Raw genomic sequence first — 23,960 nt, 5'->3', positions numbered from 1 at the left:
TTTGGATCTCGGACCCCGGGGCGAGTAGGCAGCTCCGCCGTTCACGGTGCCAATTGGCTGCTCTCCTCTCCGTAGCTGCTTCCTCCTCCTGCATGTTGTGGCCCTACACAGCCCCACGCGCACGTTATGTGGCACGAGTGTGCGCGATGCTGCTGGAGCCCAAAGTCCCCTCGGTCTGTAGCGCAGTCTCTTATCGGAATGTTTGAAGATTAACGAGGTTATCCGTGTCCTGTAGACCACAAGCTACTGCCAGCTGCAGGCGAGGAAGCCGACAGAGCAGAGCGGGCGGGCAGCGTGTCGAAGGCGGACCGACAGGACGGAAGTCACCGCGGTAGCTGCATCGGACAACGGCACATCACGGGACCATGACCGAGAAACGGATGTCGCGGTGGTATTTCGGTGGGCTGGCGTCATGCGGTGCTGCCTGCTGCACGCATCCTCTGGACCTGCTGAAGGTGAGCGGAAGGGGAGCTGCACAGTGTGTAACCCTCCGCCTGTGTGCAGAGAAGAGCAGGCCTGAACACCAGGTTACAGTTGTTTCCAGCAGCAGTCCCCCAAAACAAGCATGATTGCTGTTATTCGCTGACATCTCGGCATTAGACAACCTCTCTGCGTGCTGTGGCTGCAGTTAGCTTTTAGGGGGCATGCCATGCCATGCTCTGAGATATCACATGTCTGCTATGGCATCACTGCAATGTCTGTTAGGATGTGCAAGGCTTTTGAAATATAGGGCACAGGTTAGGACGAGTTAAAGCTGGTCAACTGCTTATGATGAAGGAAAAATAACTGAAAATAGTTGCTGGAGTCATTGCAGAATAAACAGAATGACCCAATGTAGCTTTAACTCTACATTTAATTATGGTTTTTTTTTGAGAATATGGTATCTGTAAGATCACACTGACTATAGGGAATATATGCTTTCCCCAGCCTGTCATCGCCTGACAGCAGATGTGAGTCTGCCAGTGGGGTCATACATGTTCACTCTTGTAAATGTTTGCCTGGCTGTGCTGCGCAGAAGAGTAAACCAGTATTACATCTCTACCTGATGTCAAAATCCTTCCTCGCCTTACTTGCACCTCTCTTATGGTTGCACTGAAGACAGCAGCACATGACCTTGAGAACACTAAGTTGCAGTCATGGGGTGTGTAATTATGTAGGCAAAGCCAGTAATCAGGAGTGCTTCATTTGGGCTTGCTTGGTAGCTGGTGATGCCATATAAAATTATAGACCTGGTAGTGGAAAACTAAGGAATTAAACTTTGAATCTGGTGATTCTTTTGCTTCAGTTCTCATAAAGTCCTTAAAGTAATTCACCTTTTCCATTTTCTACAGACATTATTTTGTCTACACGTGTAGTAATACTGCTGTACTTGTACTATTGAGAATATCCTTACTGATAAAACTGGATCCCAGCCTGGCCATAGAGACCAGCAGACACGGGCAGACCCGGTGGCCTCTAGAAGACTGGTTTTATCAGCTGTGGAGGCAGATGGAGACAGAGCAACATTTCCTGCTACAATTTGGCACATATAACGACAGCAGAACAAAGTTATTTACAAAATCAAATGTAAACTCCAAGATTTTAATTCACTCTTAGATCAGGTTAAAATGCAGCTTCTACTTGGTGAACTTAGTGTCAGCGCCACAGATGCAGCAAAATGTGTCAGTGCATGTCACCAACACATCAGCATGTACAGACAGATCACACTCTGCCTTTTTATTTACTTATTCACCTAATATTTTTTCTTTAAAATGTATGCCTGTGATTTTGTATCAGTACATTGTTTTTAATTGGTTCTATAATGATTTAATTACCTATTATATTCCAACACAGTTCATGGAATTCACTGTCTTAAATTGTAGTTGTGCTGTGGCAACACATGAAATGTCAAAGAAGCTTACTGAATTGAACTGACATGTTTTCACATATGACCTCTACCAAAAAACATACAAACTAGGGCCGTAACGGTACATGTATTTGTGTCGAACCGTTCGGTACGCGACTTTCGGTTCGGCACGACCCTGTACCGAATTATTGGGTGCAGGATATTATTTTGTTTTATTTTAATTCCATTTTTGCGAGCCAAACCATATCTAGTTCCCCGATGGACATAATTGAGTGACGGACCGAGTCCGACCGTAAATCTCCGCTTTCACTTTGTGCAGCGCATTCGCGCATTTTGACAACATGGCAAACGAGCCTGATGAACCTGAAGACCCACCCGCAAACCTTAAGTCCTCCGTTTGGGAACACTTTGGTTTCAGGGTAAAATACGAAGATGGAAATAAACAAGTGGACAAGACAAAAGCAGTGTGTCGACACTGCAGAACAGCGGTCGGGTATGTACTTGGAAATACGTCTAACATGCTAACGCATCTAAAGCGACACCACCCGAGTTTGAACGTTAACCGGCACGACTAGAAAAAGCAATCTAGTGCAAACTACGATATCGTCGTTGTTTAAAAAGAAAGAGCGTTTCCCTGACCATCGCGCTAAAGAAATAACCAACGCCATTGGAGTTGAGTAAAATTGTTTAAGCTGCACTTTAGATATAAGCATGTTTTGTTTACTGCACTTTAACAAAGTGGGAAAGCTAAGTAAGTTCCTAGTAAAACTGAATCTGAGCAGGCTTTAAAGCTGACCAGCTGCACTATACGTTTTATTTTAATTGAGTAAAACTGTTAAAGCAGAAATGTATATTTATATATTTAAAAACAGCAGGATTTTATTTTTCACTTTTATATTTCTATTTTCATTCAAACAATGTGAAAAAGCAGGATTGTATATATATTTGTTTCATTCAAAAATTGTGTAAAAAGAGTTAACTGCTGTGGTGGTATGTTTTAATAAGGTTACCAGTAAATAAAATATATTTAATAGTTGTCTATTTTTTTCATTACTGTACCGAAAAAAATGAACCGTGACTTGTGTACTGAGGTACGTACCGAACCGAGATTTTTGTGTACTGTTACACCCCTAATACAAACTATGAAAAAGAAAAACTAATCTCATGTACAACGCAGTAAACAAAAGTGTGTTTTTGTATATGTATGTCAGTATTCAAAGAGGAAGAGAGGCCTGTTTTGTGACTGTTAGGAATATTAATTTCACCAAGACTTATTTTCAAAGTCAATTTTCATCTTCAGTGTTTTTGCTTTGTCAGGACTAAAACTAAAGTGAGGTTAACCATCAAAAGACCTACTGACCCAACATGTTCTCATTGGGTTAGGACTAGATTGTGTGCACATGATGTGGGTCAACATATGAGAGTTCTTTAAAAGTCTAGTTGTTTTTCATGGGAAACCTTAGAGTGAATGTGAGACTCGTCATTAATCTACAAAACCACAAAATGTGATACTCTCTGCCAGTCCCAGACACAGTAGGTGTGTACTTGCTGGAGTTTTGATCAAATCTATTGAAACAAAACAAGCAGAATCTCTTGGGGAGATATCAGCATGAAGGCATGCCTCACTGAGAACTTCATAAATACTGGTGTTGTGAACTTGTCTGAGGACATTCCCATCACCTGATATTAGGGCTGGGACGATATGCTTTTCTCCCGATTCGATTCTTTCACGATTTTTTGGGTGCCGATTCGATTTAAATTGCGATTCTTCGATATTGCTGATTTTTGCGATTTTTAGTTTGCTTTTTTAACACCAGACCATGGAAAAAAGTTGAATGATGATGATGACGTCTACAGACTATATCATGGACCATATTTCCCCAAAAAATGCACATCACATGCGAGTCAGTTTTTAAGATTTATTCAGCAGCAACATATTTGAACCATTAGGTCTTTCCTGTTTCTCCAGCACTTTAAACCTTGGATCTAGCGCTGAAGCTAGATTAAGTGTGGCCTTCTCCACCTCGGACGTGTACCTTTTACTAAGACCTGACAGAGACTGTCGGGTTTTTCTCATCTGACATAACACATGTAGCCACCTTCATGGGCTTCAGGGCCTGGATGAACTCCTCCACATTAGATATGTCCGACTCAGTGAATGTGCTGATGTCTTTCTCTCTTTTTCTCACATCGGGGGAAAGCAGTGTGCGCGGGGAGCTCCAGCAACTTCTGTCTTTGCTCCAAAACATGAAGTGATGTGGCACTTCTATGGAAAAATCCAGTCACACCGTACTCGTCCGAGTAATCTTGCAACAGCTGGCAGCTTTAGGGCACGCTGAGAGGCGAGGTTGAGTGTGTGCGCGTAGCACTTTACATGGAGAAAGCCGGCTAACTGTGCGGCGACAACCATATTAGCCGCATTATCTGTGACTAAAGCAGAGTCTTTCTCTGTGATGCCCCATTCAGTCACCACATTACTTAGCAGCTCTGCTACATTTGAGCCAGTATGACACTCATGCATGGCCCTGGTCTGGAGGACGTGGGAGGACAGAGACCAATCTTCAGCGATGTGATGCGCTGTAATGGTGACATAGGACTGGGTTGCCCGTGAAGTCCATGCGTCGCAGGTGAGAGCAACACGCTCTGCTCCGCTGAGTTTTTCTTTTACCTTCTCCTTAATCTCCTTGTAAATCTGAGGCACTGCTGTTTCGGAGAAATACTTTCTGGAAGGTATAACGTACCTCGGCTCCAGCATGTACAGCATGTTCCTGAATCCCGTATTCTCCACAACACTATAAGGCCGCAGGTCTTTGCAAATAAAGTCAGTAATTGACCTACTTAAGCGCTTTGCTTTTTCAGAACTGCTGGGTAGTTTGTACAATGCTGCTTTAAGTGTCTGCTGGCTTGTTGCTGCGGGTCGTTTGGCTAATAACTCTAAATTTACCTCAGGGTGGTGTCTTGCGAGGTGGGCGGTAACGTTAGTCGTGTTTCTGCAGTATGCGACTTGTGCATTGCAGAGTTTACAAATAGCTTTCGACATGTCCAGCTCTGCTTTTCCCCTCGAAGCAAGAAATCCAAAATGTGTCCACACTTTTGATTTAAAATGTGATGGTGGAGGTCGTAACTAATTTTTGTACGTTGTCCGCCATTTTCCGCTTTCTGTTTCTGCTTTTTCCCGCAAACGGATATGACGTCACGTTACTAGATAGTCGAAGAAAAACATTTCGCTCTCTGCTGGAGAAGAGTGGTAACTTTTTTCCAACTCTGCTTATAAACATAGACTAAAATGAAGCATTTTAATTAGGAAAATATAGATTTTTTTTAATAAAAAAATTGATTTAAAAAATCGTTAAACAAAAAATTGCGATACTGACGTGAATCGATTTTTTTCTCCCACCCCTACCTGATATACAGTAACAAATGCTACCCCAATGTCAGCAGCCTGATGGAGTGACCTTGCTGTTTTCCTTCAGTCATTGGATCTTGATTTCAACTAGTCAGTTTGTCTCTGCTGAATAGGGACAGAAGATTGAATAAACCAGTGTCATTATGGATCCTGCTTATTGGTCTGCTTCTTTATCTATTCACTTATTCATTTTGTGTGTGGGAAAAAGTTTACCTACAGGTTTTTAGGGTAAAAGCAACTGTTACATTTTCCCCCTAGGCTACACACAGTGTAGACAAACAGCATCCAGTGACTCGGGTGTGCAAGAGCCAGTGTTTATTGGCTGTTTAATTTGGAACCAGTTTTCAGCTGTAACTGGTCAAAAATCTGCTAAGCTTGCCTGCGAGGCACTAATGTTAGTGTAACATAAGCTATTTACCCTCGGTAATGGACGGTTTGCTCAGTTGGGAGGCAGTGGCACTAGTGTTTAGAGTTTTAAATACACTGCACTTCTGGAATTTAACTCCATGTTTTTAGCGTACTGCTGGTGTTTTCACCCTTGGTTACAGACATTACAAGCAGCACTGTCGTCATCTGTGTATGTGAAATGAAGCCACACTCCAGACCGTTTCTTCCTCTCTGCCATGACTCGTGCTAGTTGCAAATTTCCATCAGCATAGGCGCACGAGTTTGACATTATTGTTTTGCAATGTGCAACTGTCAGAAGAGCACGCCAGCAGGCCTGGAATTTCAGAATTTTAGGGGCAAGGCCACTTGGCCTGCTGTGGAGCAATTTTTTTGAGGGCACAAAGGCCACATGCAAGGACATCAAGGCCTTGAGTAGGGGGAGTCGAGTCTATAAGGATATGTGTGTGAAAGACATATACACTGTATGTACTTTACATACTTTGTCAGACTTATGTATCGTATTGTTCTGTTTCATTTAATAACATTCTGACGGAGTTGATGATGGAGGGAGCTTAGCGAGCCATTGTGCTTCCTCTTGGGAGTTGCACATGGGCAGTACCGATCGGGCAGGGCGTGTGGATCGGGTAGCAATCGAACTGTCACTTTTCCCAGTCCTGTCACATGTCGATCATGTTACCATAACCAATCAAGTACATGTAGAGTGAAGAGTGGGGTACCAAGGCCACAGTGACTGATGGGCATACAATTTTCAAAAGGACATCAAAGCCAGCTGGTGAAACTCCTGCCCTGCATGCCGGTGTCAATGGAAGGAATTGATATGTTCGGAGGCATAAAATTCTGATGGATTAAACAATTCTGAATTGGTTCCTAACTGGAACTCATTTACCATCCCTACTGGTGAATGGTTTCTATCCTTGGGTGGGTAAAAACTACTTTAAAGAATTGTAGAATGAATGTTTTCATCTCTATCACTGAGGACGTCCTTTAGACAGACTCAGATTGACTTACAGAAAAGATTAGCATTGAGACAACTGCAGCTTGAGCTGTGAATTGTTTTCTTCCAGTCCTGGAAAGAAAAAGCGAAAATGCTGCTGTAACTTGAGGCCTCTTTTTTTTGCCTATACCTGCCAAACTGGCACCAGTAAAGGTATGCGGACCTACCTTTTAGCAGTTCCTCATTGCAGTGCATCCATGCCTTTATAGACAACTATCATGGGATTACTCTGATACTGAGGAAAATCTTAAAATGTAATGTTTCTCAGGCATGTTCACGAGTTTTAACAAGCAGCTTTTTTCAGTGCACATTGTGGCACACAGGCTCAAAATGTTTTAAGGTACCTCACTTGCCTTCATGAGCCATGTGTCACAGCCTCTGCTGCAGCTCTAACTGATGACCATGTTGCTAAGTGGGTCAAATCTGTATTCCAAACTACAATAACTAACTGCCCCATCTTTTCAGAACAACATCATGCACCTGTGTCCTTCACCTTACGGAGATTCCTAAAACTGAGAGTCAGTATTTGAACCTCAAAGTCATTCAGGTCCATTGTGTTGGAGTACAGAGGCAGCAGAACAAAAGAATGCGTCACTGTCCAAATACTCACATACTATGCCGTGTGTAGCTATGTGGCTTTACACCAATCAAACTGCTAAAGTGGCAGTCAGGTGAGGCGTGTTACTGGTGTTGGATGAAGGTGAAACCATATGTGGTCCACTATCAGGACTGGTGCTTTCATAAGGAGGTGCTCAAGCTTTTTTCTCAAAAGATTCTCTAAAGTGTTGTTGATAAAAAAAAGTGCTCTAAAAATCCCAGAGAATTGGAAAATATCATATCATATCATATCATATCACATTACATTATCACTTTTGCGAATCATTAAGTGAATTTGAACCGCTATTGCACCCTTTTCTCTGTGCTGTAAGCTTGGTCTGCGTGAGGACTGGGCTGTATATATCAATATCATATCAATATTGTGATATGAAACTAGATATTGTTATTGATTTTGGGTTTCATGTTGTCTTTTCCTGGTTTTAAAGCTGCATTACAGTGAGGGGATGTAATTTTCTGAGCTTACTAGACTGTTCTAGCTGCTCTATTGTTGACCTTTACCCACTTAGTCATTGTATCCACATTACTGATGATTGTCACAAATTTTATTGTGTAAATATTTTGTTAAAGTACCAATAGTCAACCCTACAATATCGTCGCGATATCGATATCAATATCGATATCGATATCAAGGTATTTGTTCGAAAATGTCATGATATTTAATTTTCTCCTTATTGCCCGGCCCTACTTACGTTGCAGTGTCTCCCATCACAGCTTGAGCAACAAAAGCTTGAATGGTACACAAAATAAATGGAGGTAAATGGCAACAATAATTGCTTGTTTTTGTGTGCTGTGATACGGTAGAAAGTATTCTCACAATAGTAACAAGGATTTTTTTTTATCACAACAAGGCAAAGGTATGAAAAATCCCCTGGAAAATAATTTCATCTGATCTGTGCTGCACTGTAATGTAGGCTACTACATGAGACCAAGCTTTTCATATGTTTAAAACAAAGACTTCAGTAACTCATTTTGTTAATTTGTAATTAGACCTACATCTTGCGTAGAATCATTTATTCGGGAAACAGGGATTTGTTAAATGATAACATGTCAAGATTGCTCAACACCAGATGAGTCTGCAGAAAGTTGTTCAACAGTAAATATCAAATGATTGACCCAGTTTTATTGTGCAGCCTGAGTAGCACATTTGTATTTCACTCTTGCATAATTTAACCCTGGATGGTCTGAAATGCTAGCCTGACATCACCACACTAAATTGTAAATGTAAATAAGTCTGGAACCTCTAAGTTCATTTTTTTGTTTCTAACAGGTTATCAAAAGATCATGTGCTGGCGACGAGGTCTGCCTGGTTTAGACGGCCAATCACAGCACAGTAGTTAGTATGCGAACAGGCTACAGCATGCAGATATGAGCTGTTACATTATGAGTTGGTAGATAAAACTTCTGCGAAACCCTTTTGGAAGTACTCCAAACACATCTTTCTTTTCAAGGAAACTTAAAGTGCAGTGGATTGTTCATCTTTTAGCGACTATACACCACCCAGTTTGCTCAATACTAAGGTGGTAACAGCTTTTACAGAAAGTTCCATGTCAGCCTCAACAGCATTGGTTTTTCAAAAATGACAGAGCAGTGCACCTCTTCGTCTCAAACACACCCTATATGAGATAAGCTGTTGTGATCAGCCTGGCACGTCTCAGGCTGCTGGGAGTCTGCCCAAAGTGGCGGCAGACCAGACACATCTGCCAGAGCAGATGCACCAGTTGAATAATGCTATTGCAACATTTTGTTGTGATTGCCCTGAGAGCTACCATTGCAGAATGAAATTAAACTAGCAAACGGTCCACCTCCAAGCTGAGCTGCTCCAGATGATGAATATCCTTCCTTACTCATAAAGCACTTTTAAAAACTTTTCTTTTTACCAACATAGCATATAAAACACACACACACATGAACCCAAAGTTTGCTCTGTTCTCTGTCAGCACATTGTTGATTTTGTTGCAACAGCTTACACAGCTTAAAAAGTGAATGGCCTCATAATGCTGCACACTCAGCAGAGCATCTAAATTTAGGACTGAAGTGTAATTTAGAGTAGAGAATATGTGAATGTGTTTTTGAGCAGGGAAGTAGGGTTTAAGCAAACACACATATCACATGAGCAAAGATTGCCTAGTCATGTTACATTGATTTCCTCTTTGGTGTTAACCCAAGACATCCATTATATCAACAGATAGACTGCTCTATTGTCCCAAACAGGTTTTACCTGACCTCACCCTAAAAGACTTTTCAGCCAGACACTTATCAGCTCATCTGGGTTTAATATTTCACCATGTTGTGTGTACTTGTGTGCAAGGGTGTTTCTGTGCACATTAGCTTGCTGATGGCTCAACACACATTTGCACAACACTCTGTGGTTCACTTTATCAGAGCTCTAAGAAAAATACCAGATTTACGTCTAGATTAAATTCCCTGAAGTAACTGTGCAAGTGTTTTGATTTTTCCCCCACACTATGACCCTAGCTCAAAAGTAGACTGTGTAGTGTTATCAAAGACAGTTTTTGAAAGAGTTAAGTTTGTAAGATTTTCTACGTCATGTGAGCTCCCTGGCTCTATAGATGCCAATGTTTATGGTCGGTCCACCACTTTGGATGCGCGATTAGTCGTCTAAACAATTAAATGTCCACCTCCTCGCTAGTCAGCACCAGAAATATTAGTCGGTTAGACCAATCAGCATTTTATTCATGTACAAGGCCGCTCAACTGTCATGCAGCCGCCCACCACTAGTGGGTGCTACAGAGCTGTCAGACAGCAGTTCCCATCCCCGTGGTAATGCTCGAGGAGACTGGAGTTTTAAAACAGCACAGTGGGAAATCCGAGAGATGTCCTCTCAGCGCCGTTTGGCAGTACTTTGATCTAGAAAATGAAAACAATGGAGGCTGTGTCAGAAAAAACTGGCATATAATCACTCGACTGGAGCAATGTGCAATGTTAGCATGCTAATATGATAAACATGGTAAACGTCACCTTGTAAAAATTGGCATGTTAGCATTGTCATTGTGAGCATGTTAGCATGTGGATGTTAGCATTTAGTTGAAAGCACTGCTGTTGACTCTTGGTCTTGTTTTTATTCTGTCTTGTGATGACGGCACCGTGAGCACTGGTATAACATGGCAGAAAATGTAAGAGAAATTTTAAAGAAGAAATTGGTAGTTTAGGCCAATGTCTCGTCACCTGAGGCATCATTTTATGCTAGGTTTGTAATACATATACAAACATGTTAAAAGTTTTGAAAAGGTAATAAATACAAATATCTAATGACCTATGATCTGCAGTAAATGAGGGTATAATTTATGTAAATTTAATAAAGGATAGTAAAATGTGTTTGCAGCACTTAGTAGCCTTGAAACTCAAATACTGATTAGAACAGAGGACAAAGGCCATGTGGTAGAGCTGCTGATGACCTCTGACAGGGACAACACACACACACACACACACACACTCCTCCTCCTCTTTACTCATTGTGGTCAGTATTACTCAGCTTGTGAAAACAGTTGCATGACTTCCTCTGTAACTCGGGAAACTTTTTCAAATCCGAGAAACTAACCCAGATGATGTCATAGTAATGTCATCAGGGACTAAATCAAGTTAATAGAAAGCCTGTGATGTAAACTGGAAGGTTGGAGTTTCAAAGACTCGTGACAGCAAGGGACTAATTAAAGAAGTGCAGGATCCAGTATTTTTGGAGTTTGACCTACAGTAAAGACTTAAAATTATGGATATCTCACCCTCTCCTGACTAGATTTTGGCAACTGGTCTTACAGCTTTATGGAAGTGCAATAAAGTGGTTCAGGGATGACTTGTTTTTTTTTTTTTTGTTTTTTTTTTAAATTCCAACCCGGAAGTTAACATCGCCCTGGTACCCTACCCCCCTTGGATTTTGGATCATTGCAGACAATAAACTTTGTGGCAAACAAAAGTTTATGATACTTACACATTTTGTTGAGCAAGATAATGTTCACAAGTGAACATCACTTTTATGATTCCTTAAGCCGAAATGCAATTGGCACAAGTACAAAGCTAATGTAAGGCTATAAACGAACTACACAGCAGTCACATGACTTCATCGTCTCTACTATGACAAGGCTGTAAAACTGTGTTCAGCATGATGTTGCTCTTAAGGCTCATTTAGCTACTTGTTAACAACTGCCGTTTTTTATGACAGGTAAATATGTCAAAATTCACAAGGGGGGTATTTACAGATGTATTTTATGCCGTAGAACAAAATGTGAGAATATCTTATCCTTTCAGGCATGCTCATCAATCAAAAAAACATTGTCTTCAAGACAAGCAAACCAGAACAGCAAAAATCTAACTAATTTCTGGGTTTTAAAACTAATTGCTGCACAACCCTTCAGCCTACTGTACCACTTAAGTACCCCTTGACACATGTAGCTCTTTCACACATTTAGTTGCCCTTATATGTAAATTTGTGTCTAAATTGCCCCACAAAAGAAGTTGTTGCATCTGTGTTCTGTCAAATGTTTTCTTTATCATGTTGTTGAGTGCTAATTCATTACGGTCTCTCCAGGTACACCTGCAGACACAGCAGGAGGTGAAGAAGAGGATGGTTGGGATGGCCATTCATGTGGTGAGGAGCGATGGTGTGCTGGCTCTTTACAATGGCCTCTCTGCCTCCCTCTGCAGACAGGTATGTGTCTCTGTGTGCATGCACAAGACTGTTCTTGAGCCTTTGTATGTTGTTGTGTTTATTAGTTTGTACTTTCTGTTTGTTTGTTTGATTTTTTTTAACCTGTAACCGATAAGTCACATTTAGAGTGGAAAGCTAGCTAAGATGATAACAATAAAATGTTGGTAAAAGACAGGTAAAACTATACTGAAACAGACAGTAATGCTAAAATAAGGCTAAAGGTGGGTGAAGAACAGACACAGTTACCACAGAGTGTATAACAGTCTTGACTTCGAGCAGAAACATTGAATTTTTTAAGCTTTCATCAGAACTATATGAAACAGATTGTCACTGTTTACATTTGAATTTGACCCTTTTCTTTATAATTATCCCATCTTTTTAAAATAATAATAATGATGAACTCTATTTATACAGCACTTAAAGCTTCAAGCTTTTCAATACTGCAATAAAAAAAACAAGTGAAAATAAGTTAAGAATACAATTGAGTAAAGCATCCACCAATAATGACAGATGTGTTTGAAATAAATCTGTAATACTAGTATTAATAAAAGGTTATCTTCAAAAGAAAAGTTTGGAGAAATTATTTTATACTACCGCTCTGCTTTCTTTTGTGTACATGTAAAGTCCAAAAAAAAAAGAGTGTATTTTTCTCAGTTGTTTCTCTAAACATGGTGTACTTATTAAGCATGTTTCTGGTTAGAGAAGAGAGAGTATGGCAGACCACATTAGAACAGTTTATAGGTAACTTTACTGTGACAGGTCTATTCTAATGAGATTCAAATACATTCATTTATTCATAAATATTGCATCCTGTTTACTTTTAATAATAAAACTGGTAGATTTGCCAAAGGCTCCTCCTAGTGGTTGAAAGAAATAAAATGTTAGATAGTGAGGACAGTTGAGGATACTCATCCTTTTTACCTCTCCTCTGCTCTCAGATGTCCTATTCCCTCACCAGATTTGCCATCTATGAGACAGTGAGGGACATGATGGGGAGCACAAGCCAGGGCCCCATGCCCTTTTACCAGAAGGTCCTGCTGGGAGCCTTCGGAGGTGGGAACACACACACACACGCACACACACCCTGCTTCTTTACGCCTCTCTTTATCTACGCACACACACACACACACACACACACACACACACATTCCTGTAATTCTGTCTTTGTGAGGACCCTCATTGACATAATGCATTCCCTCGCCCCTCACCCTGACCTTAACCATCACAACCAAATGCCTATCCCTAACCCTAACCTAAACCTAATTCTATCCTAAACCATAAAACCAAGTCTTAACCCTCAAAGAGGCCTTTGAAAAAGTGAGGACCAGCCCAAATGTCCTCACTTTGTAAAAATGTCCTCACTAAAATACATTTTGTTGGTCCTCACTGTGTAACATGTACAAGTAAACATGCACACATGCACACACGCACGCACGCATGCACGCACACATAAAATTCAAGCAATATTCAAGGTGGTAAATTTCTATGGCAATTAATAGAAATTTATGGGAATTATCGGAAAATAATGAGAATAAAGCTCATGCTGGCTTTAAAATCGAACATTTTACCCCATCATAAGCGGGCATAATCCACTCATTTGCCAAATAAATCCCATGTATTTGTCAAAAAAATAGCCACAGTGTGAAATGTGCCATGTGGTGAGTTAGCTAGTTAGAAACGCAAATTTGCGTGACGGAATGACTCGTAACTAACACAGAAAGATACTGTGAAAATCTGAGCGCACAGTGTAGGCTGTGTGCAAACTTTAAAGTCAACAACTAATTTATAAAAAAATATTTTGGCATAAAGAATGAATAAACAGTCTACACTCATCAAGTAACGTGCTAAGTCAAGCTACATTCAACAGGGTGACAGCTAGCTCGCAAAAGCTAAAAGAGGGTGTTATAAAGTGAACTTTGCTTTAGACTACTGTGTATTGGTTGACTGAAATATCAGTTTAATTTCCCTTAAAAGTCTTAGAAAATTTACTGGACAATCTTCCACAATTTTTTGGAACTGTAAGTGTCACCTGTTCAAAATTGTGTGCTAACAAGATTTTTCTGCTCACAGGTTTCACTGGTGGGTTTGTTGGCACGCCGGCCGACATGGTGAATGTCAGGTAACATGCTGTGATGTCTCATTAATCTCATAAATATGAACACATTTAAAATCATTCCAAACAAGCAAACCAGTCTTAACCCCTTTAATTACCTCCAGGATGCAGAATGACATGAAACTACCATCAGAACAGAGGAGAAAGTGAGTGTTGTAACTTTCTGTAGCTAAACTTGTTCAGTTTAGACGCTCTAAGTCTCTCATTGTAATTTAATTTTTCTTTCTTGCAGCTACAAACACGCCGTTGATGGGCTTTTTAGAGTCTTCAGAGAAGGTAAATCATAGTGGATGTAACTTCATGTGAAGCACATAGCGGCATCATGTTTGACCTCTGACCTGTGTCCTGTCCCCCAGAGGGTGTGAGGAAACTCTTCTCAGGAGCCACCATGGCCTCCAGCAGAGGAGCGATGGTCACTGTGGGACAGGCAAGTCACAGATATAAAATCTGTAACTTTAAAAACTTCCTTTGAAATGTTTACACCAGTTAAGAGCAACGTCTGTTTCTTTATCTTTGTATTGCACTTTATTCCAACTGAGCTAACACAATCACAATTTAATTAATTCTTTCTCTTCAATACATTAAGAGGGTATTTGTTAATAATGTGAAATGGTATGTCAAGTTCAGAATCCATTAAGAGCTTTTAATAAGATAATGGAGTTAAATTGAGTTAAATTAAAGGTACATTCATTTATCAGTGCTGAATCAATCTTGGAGATTACATTGCAGCTTGTTCAGATGGTTCCATTTAAATGATGCATTATACATTAATCCATATAACCTCAGCCTCAGTTAACTTTCTAGAGTCTGTGTTGGCAAGCATATCCAGGAACCTCAGACTGTAGCGCTAACACAACTGAGCCCAAAAATGCCCATGTTTTTTCTCTAAACCAAGCACATAGTTTTTTCATCCAGACCAAAGGAAGTAAACCTGAAACAAAGCCTTTCACCTACATACTGAGTTTATTTTGGAAAGAGACTTCATGCATTTAATGAGTTAAAACTCTACATTTCCTGTGACAGCAGGAAGAAAGAAAGTCACAATGCATGTAACACACATATATTAACATGCCGTCCCTGAGCGTATAAAAGTGACATCGCAGTTTGACGTGTAGGGCCACTAACCAAGCATCAGTATTTGATGAGATGGGAGTGAGAACGTGTCAATTGATCCTGCATGTATTTGTGAACCACTTAAAGGCCAACATCAGTCGCATTCACCCATTCACACACACATTCACACACTGGTGGCCGAGGCTGCCATACAAGGTGCCACCTGCTACTCAGTTATTAACGCACTCACACACCGATGGAACAGGCATCAGGAGCAATTTGGGGTTCAGTATCTTGCTCAAGGATATTTCAACATGCAGACTGGAGGAGCCGGGGATCGAACCGCTGATCTTCCGATTAGTGAACAACCCGCTCTCCCTCCTGATCCACAGCTCAGTCACAGCCAGTGATCCCAGTATGTACAAGACTTTGGTGGATTCCAAAAGCCATGGGTGAAGGTGAAGGAGTGGAGGATTGTGGGTATTTGAGCCTTTGTTGATAATCATGACACAGGGGTGGAACACAGTGAGGTGATTTCATTCATTCTCAGAGCTGATCCCATGTCTAACATGTGGCCAGTTGCTTTATTATCTGTGGCTCATTACTCAGTTATATAAGTTGTATTGAGAATGACGGATGGGGTTTCGATCAGGAGAAAAGAGATGCATCAGCAAACTGATCCTTGAAATGACAAGTTTTTCTTCTCTTACTTTCCCCACCTTTAGCTGGCGTGTTACGACCAGGCCAAGCAGCTCGTGCTGGGAACAGGCATGATGGGAGATAACATATTCACACACTTTCTCTCCAGCTTTATTGCTGTAAGTATCAGGTTTTATTTGTGTGCGAGTCAGTGTGAAGTCTAAAGGGCTGTTATGTAAACTGATGGTCTGCTGCTCTGCAGGGAGGCTGTGCTACATTCTTGTGTCAACCTCTGGATGTACTAAAGACGAGGCTGATGAACTCAAAGGGAGAGTACACAGTGAGTGCCTACTCCCCTCCTCTTCCCTATTCATTTTCTTTTCTAATCCTGTCATTGCTTTGTTTCTCTCTGTCCATCTTCTTCATTCCTCAGTGTCCATTGTAACCCAGTGTGTCCTTCTCTCCTCAGGGGGTGATGCATTGCTTAAGAGAAACTGCTAGGCTCGGTCCGCTGGCATTTTACAAGGTAAAAAACAGCTTTACACATGATACATTAACACCACTGTAGTTATTTAGTACCACTTCTTATTTTTGATAAATGTATGTGTTCATTTAACAGGTACAGTTGAATATAATGAACATGGAGGACTCATCCCGCATAAAATTTCTATGACTGCAATTAAAAAGATAAAAAATCATAATTGAATGAATGTGTTGTACCGCTGTATATTTTCAAACAGGAATAAAATCCCTGTCTTTGCTTTTTATTTTGAACTTTTTATGTTTTTCATAGAACATACCGAGATATATATCATGTATCGCCAGTCAGCCTGTAAACACAGAGATATTAATTTTGTCCATATCGCTCGGCCCTACTCTCAAGTTGAACTAATTTTTCTCCAGTTTTAAAAACATAATGAGATGTTTGAGCCAAAATGGCAACTTCCACTCCCATAATATTCTTCTATGTGCTAATAAAGATGCTAAGGCAATACTGTTCTTTGGTTTCCTCCATTTAGTGCTGCTTCTAATCAGATCTTTAAAAAACATGTTATCGGAACAGTATAAATAAATCTTACAGAATATTCCCAAACATGCTATTGCATACTGTAATTGTCCAAAATCTAAAAGATATTGACAGACAAATTCTGGTCTGAACAGAATGTCTCCCTTTTATCTACATGCATGGACACACGTCTCTTCTTTTGCAGGCTCTATAGCCAGTCAGCTGTTCCACTTTAGCAGTTTCAAAACATACCTGCCATCGTCATGATATTTTGTGAAGCTAAATGGTGTGGTCCTTTTACTCCAGCACTAATGCTAACTGCCTGCCCATGGCTTGCAAGCTACAGTCAGCAGTGCAACTTTATTTACATTGTCCCACAATACCTCTGCTAGCTCAGCTGCTAATCCAGCACATGAACAGTAGAGACCCGCCCACTCAGAAGCATGAAGGAGCATCTCTCTGATGTAGCACCAAATAATTCTATTCTAAAATCAAACCATGAAAAAGTATTAAAAATCTGTCAAATTACTTCATCATGATGTTGGACAGCAGAAGTTTTAGTTGACATTTAAAGGCACGCTGGCTGCACGTCAAGTGTGATAAATTACCTGCATTTACAGCCACTGGCAAGCCATCTTAATGATGAAGTACCTGTTTTATACTAAAGTACTTTTTAGGCACAGTAGCTTTAAATTGATTGATGTAGTGGCAGAAAACCACAAATAGTAATCTCATGCCAATTTCTGTTGCAGGGTCTCGTCCCCGCAGGGATCCGCTTGGTTCCTCACACAGTGCTCACCTTCATCTTCCTTGAGCAGCTCAAGAAAAACTTCGGCATACGCATCATCTCCTGAGAATGCTGTTCAATCCCCCCCGACACTGCTACCACACTTCACCCTGTCATCACTCTACTTTTGGCATTTACAAGAAAACAAGGGAAGAAAGGGACTCATGTACAGTGTATTATGGACCTGTACATGTTTTCCTTCTCCTTTTTGTTCTACCTCTATCTCACGGCTAGTAATGATATTGATTATTTTGAGCACAGACTTTTATCAGGCAATTTATTCTATCAGCATAGATTATCAATATGATGTTAAGAAAGAGCATGCTTCATATAAAAGTGCTTCAAATTGGATGTTTAGGAAGGGGACTGTCCACTGTTTCAACGTCCCAAAATTCCAAATCCCCATTAGTCTGAAAAATGTCCCAGTGGACAGAAAGCCCATTTCTTCGACAGCCCATTATCCCACAAACAAACACCCATTGCTCCGAAGTCTCGTTTGTTTGACACACTCCCTGTAGTAAAACAACCCAATCGCCAGAAAAAGTTTTCATTGTATGTTTCTGTAAATCACAGATATTTGTGAACAACGCTGTGGATATTGTGGACATCGGTTTTGGTGCAAAAACCATGTGGATATGGTTTGGAAAGGATCATGTTTTGGCTCAATATACCCACATTTGATGGCACAAAAGTTGCTGGAAAAGCAAGGACGGATTGATGATCAACACCATGAATCAGTCGCTCACGCTGCTGAGAAACACAGCGAAGACTTGGTAAAAACATGGGATTGGTGGCTCAAACACCGCTGGGAAATGTGGCGAAGGACTGATAAAAACACCCAGGGTCAGTGGCTCAAATGTAGCTGGGAAACACTGCAAAGGGTTTGTAAAAACATTTGGGATTGGTCGCTCAAACATTGCTGGAAAACTGAAAACTGTCTGCAGGGAGTGTGTATTTTTGGGGAAACCGGATTTTGGAGCCATTGGCATTTTTCGGATAACAGGCTGTCGTAGAAAAGGATTTCAGTCCAATGGGACATTTTTCGGACTAATTGGGCTTCGGAATTTGGTGCCAAAACAATGGCATGGCACCCATTGGAATGACCTGCCAAATATAGAGAGAGGATTAAAGTTAGCTGTAGCAGATAGTTAATGTAGTTGTCCAGTGTAATTTCAGGTGGGGTTGGTTACGTGACTGGCTGAGACTAATTGAGATTAAGTGTTAATTTTTGAGCAATTGATCTGTCATGTTGACAGACCAGATGTTGACTTTAAACTTTATCTAATTCCAGGTTAGATTTTGTGATCTATGTTTTATTTTCAGCAATACTTTAAACCCGTTTCTCCAGTGGTGTGCAGCAGCGCCTTCAGAGCTCACACCAGTGTGTAACCATCAAGGCCCAAAAAGTTAGTGCCAGGAATGTGTTTCCTATTAGTCCTCTGCAAGACGTGTCACATTAGGCCAGGACAGAGTTTGTGATATAACAGGAGTGCAAAATGCAAACAAACACAGCGTAGCCTTGTCATCAGTGCCATTCTTTCCAATCTATACCATTTCCTAGAAGCCATCGCTAAAACATGACTGAACACAACTGTTATATAATTACACAGTAATCATTCCCAACAGCGGTGACCAAATGTGATGCATCCTGGATTTAACAGTTCGTTTGTTTGCTTTTTCTTCATGACGTTAATGTTTTATGACTGGAAATCAACCACTTGCAGGTTAACATGTGGTTAACTTTGACCCGATTCTCCTTTAATTCATTCCTCTGCCATCGTGTCACTCTCAAATCTCTCAAAGGAGAAGGGGACCAAGTTTTGTCTCGTGTTTTTAAGTAAGAAAATGAGTTTGTGGGCAGGCTGCTGAAACCACGATGAAGGTGGCTCTTTTTAGTTGTAGTTCTTCTAGTCTCAGTGAAATTCTGTGTGACCACTTGATCTCTTAAAAGTTCTTACTGTTAGAACAGAGATGCCTGTAGAGAACTGCTGGATTGTACAAGTGTACATGTAGCATTTCTGTCCGTATTGTTACTGTTTCTTTTAGGACTCAGGATGCTACTCTGTTTTATGAGGCACTTTATTTCCTGGACTCATACTGACTAACCTGCTGCGTAGAAACACACATGCTGCATACTGTAACATGTTCTAAAAGTAAAAATGTTTCCAGATGTTTTGAATTTACAATGTTAATGGTTCCAGTTGAGGTCAACTTGTTGTGTGTTTCGTGACTCTTGACAGTTGTTGGTTCAGCGACATAATACATAATACTCTCTGTGCTGTGCCTGCTCTGATGACTGAGACCTTGTCAAGTTATGTTGCCTTACAATATATGTCCTCCAGGGGGCAGTATAGTAATGTGTGAGTGATATAGATGCCATCTCTTGGGCGTCCTGTGGAGCCCAGGACCTTCATTCAAGAATGCATATAAAGAATAGTAGCCAGATAACCACTGTAGATCTGCATGTTGTAATGCTCTAGTGTCCCTCAACAATGTGAGGTAATGTAGATCAGCCATAGTGAGTAATGTAAACCCCAGCTTTATTTAAAATGCACAGGAATGAAACTGGGGGGACCCACAGTTCTGAGAGTTGTGAATTTATATTTTGTAGATTACTAACTAATGAATTTTGGAATTAAAATACTAATGGAAAATATGTGTTGTGTTGTTTCACCATCTACTTTAAAACAGCATCTCAGGCTATTAACTTTTATCTTGGTCATAAATCAGATTTGCTGTAAGTCACACCACATTTCCTTGGCCATTTCATAAATTAGCTGCAGGCCCTGTGGTTAGTGTTATTTAAACCTATGTCATAAAGCAAACAGGGTGATCTTTAGGCACATAGTACAAGGATGCTGGCTGCAACTGTGAATCAAGCTTCACCCTCTGGGGATCTGCCCTCATCAGAACAAGGACATATTTTAATGAGAGCTCTGCTGGTCTTGCACACCAGCCCACAGAGGTAAGATCATTTCTTATTTTGCAGAATTATGGCCTCCCAGCCTGCACCACGTGGCAGCACCATCTACAATTAAGTAATGATGTTCACCTGTCATGATGAATGGTGTCAATGCGACTCTGTTCCTGCACCTAAATGAACATTGCTGTCTAATGCATTATTAACACTATCCATCACATGCAAAGCATTAATGACCGTGAGTACTCACCTCTACCATTACATGCATGTGTGGGAATTTGTGAGCTTTGTGCCTCTGTATGTACCGCTATTTTCACACAGCCGAGGCATACAGTGACTGCATGAAAAGGATAATCAGGCTGTAGGCCTGCGCATTGTGATGATGTTATTTCAGAAATGTGCTTTGATTTCAGGAGGAACCATCATCCTATCAACCACACTCACTGACAATAAAGCAATTCAGGTTCTGTTTCTATAAATATCTGATGCTTTTCATAAACAATAAGCAGAAATTATGATCATTACAGTATGAACACAAGAACTGAAGATTCAATTTAAGACAGCTCGGGTTCAGTTCATTTTTGCTATTCTAAAAACGCAAACCATAAAAACATGTACAGAACACTAAATAATGTCAGCAACATTCAGACATACATCTACTGCTGACGACAGTTTCTTCTTGGCCAAAAACAAAGAATTCTTTGGTCCTATCTATTTTTCCATTTAATGAACACTGACATTTTTCTGAAGAATTCTGTATATTGAAAATACCAACACTAATTTGTGTTCTGTGTTTTCTAACTGAATTTCCTCACATCATGGCTGTGTTATAACTACACCTGCGCAATCTGCTTTTAGCAGGTAACAGAAAGCAGTTTTTTGCCTGCTGCATGGAAGTTAGTTGTGTTCGTAAGCAGCATTTCATCCATTCATGTTGATAGAAAGTAAAGCTACAGTAAGACGCAACATTGATAAACAGAGATGCAAGTTCTTTACGTCTTTATATTTGTCTTCAGCATATTTGTGTGAGTGGGTGTAAAAATGTGAAAGAGTGCTGATGAGAGCAGTTGTGAAGGTGTTTTGTAACGTTTTCAGGGTAACCCCCTCCTAGCAGGAGGCAAAACAAACTAAACAAAATTTGCCAATAGACCGTTTCAAACTTGACAACACAGTGTGCGGCCCTGGCACAGTTGGTGCCCCAGGTGCACTCCTCTCTCAGTAGTGTAGTTGAGTGGGCACCAGAGAGCTTTTGTTGTTTGACATGTGACGTTGGAGAACTCGCCCATCTCCCCCAGAGAGCAGGTAAAGTGTAACAAGCTGGGGTAGGGGGCCTGCGGGCGACAGGAACCCAGAAAAAAGGACCTTTCTATTATTTAGAAGGCTTTGCTATGTAGTTATGTTGTTGTGGCCTTATGTAATACTTCAAAATATAAGTTTTAATAGTATTAGTAAAAATAGTAAAAGATAAACATTTTGATTTTATTTTTCTTCCCCCATTTATTGCGCCCCCTATGAATGATGATGCTGTGAGCATTCGCACTGACAACATGAACACTCCAAGTGTGTATTTCCTGTTGGAATATTTGTTAATGCAGTAGCTGAAGAGGAATCTATATGATGTTATAGGTTCCTTAGTAGCTGACAGACATAAACAGGGAACGCTGTTCCCCTTTTAACAGAATAATGAAATGGTCTACACCAAACGTGTGGCAGAAATAAAGTGTAGCATTTGTTCAGGGGAGGCAGTGAGGTCATGCCTGTATTCACTGATTAGCATCAACTGTTTCCAATATGCTTCATAATCACTGATTCATTCACAACTGTGTGGCTAGCAACATTAGCTATATCTGTGGGCATCAACATGCTAGCATTACTACACGTACAGTACAGGCCAAAAGTTTGGACACACCTTCTCATTCAATGCGTTTTCTTTATTTTCATGACTATTTACATTGTAGATTCTCACTGAAGGCATCAAAACTATGAATGAACACATGTGGAGTTATGTACTTAACAAAAAAAGGTGAAATAACTGAAAACATGTTTTATATTCTAGTTTCTTCAAAATAGCCACCCTTTGCTCTGATTACTGCTTTGCACACTTTTGGCATTCTCTCCATGAGCTTCAAGAGGTAGTCACCTGAAATGGTTTCCACTTCACAGGTGTGCCTTATCAGGGTTAATTAGTGGAATTTCTTGCTTTATCAATGGGGTTGGGACCATCAGTTGTGTTGTGCAGAAGTCAGGTTAATACACAGCCGACAGCCCTATTGGACAACTGTTAAAATTCATATTGTGGCAAGAACCAATCAGCTAACTAAAGAAAAATGAGTGGCCATCATTACTTTAAGAAATGAAGGTCAGTCAGTCCGGAAAATTGCAAAAACTTTAAATGTGTCCCCAAGTGGAGTCGCAAAAACCATCAAGCGCTACAACAAAACTGGCACACATGAGGACCGACCCAGGAAAGGAAGACCAAGAGTCACCTCTGCTTCTGAGGATAAGTTCATCCGAGTCACCAGCCTCAGAAATGGCAAGTTAACAGCAGCTCAGATCAGAGACCAGATGAATGCCACACAGAGTTCTAGCAGCAGACCCATCTCTAGAACAACTGTTAAGAGGAGACTTCGCGAATCAGGCCTTCATGGTCAAATAGCTGCTAGGAAACCACTGCTAAGGAGAGGCAACAAGCAGAAGAGATTTGTTTGGGCCAAGAAACACAAGGAATGGACATTAGACCAGTGGAAATCTGTGCTTTGGTCTGATGAGTCCAAATTTGAGATCTTTGGTTCCAACCGCCGTGTCTTTGTGAGACGCAGAAAAGGTGAACGGATGGATTCCACATGCCTGGTTCCCACTGTGAAGCATGGAGGAGGAGGTGTGATGGTGTGGGGGTGTTTTGCTGGTGACACTGTTGGGGATTTATTCAAAATTGAAGGCACACTGAAGCAGCATGGCTACCACAGCATCCTGCAGCGACATGCCATCCCATCCGGTTTGCGTTTAGTTGGACGATCATTTATTTTTCAACAGGACAATGACCCCAAACACACCTCCAGGCTGTGTAAGGGCTATTTGACCAAGAAGGAGAGTGATGGAGTGCTGTGGCAGATGACCTGGCCTCCACAGTCACCGGACCTGAACCCAATCGAGATGGTTTGGGGTGAGCTGGACCGCAGAGTGAAGGCAAAGGGGCCAACAAGTGCTAAACACCTCTGGGAACTCCTTCAAGACTGTTGGAAAACCATTTCAGGTGACTACCTCTTGAAGCTAAAGAGAGAATGCCAAGAGTGTGCAAAGCAGTAATCAGAGCAAAGGGTGGCTATTTTGAAGAAACTAGAATATAAAACATGTTTTCAGTTATTTCACCTTTTTTTGTTAAGTACATAACTCCACATGTGTTCATTCATAGTTTTGATGCCTTCAGTGAGAATCTACAATGTAAATAGTCATGAAAATAAAGAAAACGCATTGAATGAGAAGGTGTGTCCAAACTTTTGGCCTGTA

The 23,960-nt window shown here is 40.8% G+C and overlaps 1 protein-coding gene across 1 annotated transcript; it reads left to right on the top strand.

The window, feature by feature from the left end:
- On the top strand, positions 1-20,189 carry slc25a10b (solute carrier family 25 member 10b). Its single transcript, XM_033624194.2, has 11 exons — positions 1-455; positions 11,816-11,935; positions 12,874-12,988; positions 14,006-14,054; positions 14,153-14,194; positions 14,281-14,324; positions 14,405-14,475; positions 15,827-15,919; positions 16,003-16,080; positions 16,210-16,266; positions 17,499-20,189. The coding sequence occupies exons 1-11, from the start codon at positions 366-368 to the stop codon at positions 17,598-17,600; spliced, it is 861 nt and encodes a 286-aa protein (XP_033480085.1). The 5' UTR covers positions 1-365; the 3' UTR covers positions 17,601-20,189.
- The last annotated feature ends 3,771 nt before the right edge of the window (positions 20,190-23,960 follow it).

This window comes from Epinephelus lanceolatus, chromosome 3 (genome assembly GCF_041903045.1).
Source record: "Epinephelus lanceolatus isolate andai-2023 chromosome 3, ASM4190304v1, whole genome shotgun sequence".
Taxonomy (NCBI): Eukaryota; Metazoa; Chordata; class Actinopteri; order Perciformes; family Serranidae; genus Epinephelus; species Epinephelus lanceolatus.
Note: the sequence above shows the minus strand (reverse complement) of the source record. Positions and strands in the feature narration are given on the sequence as shown.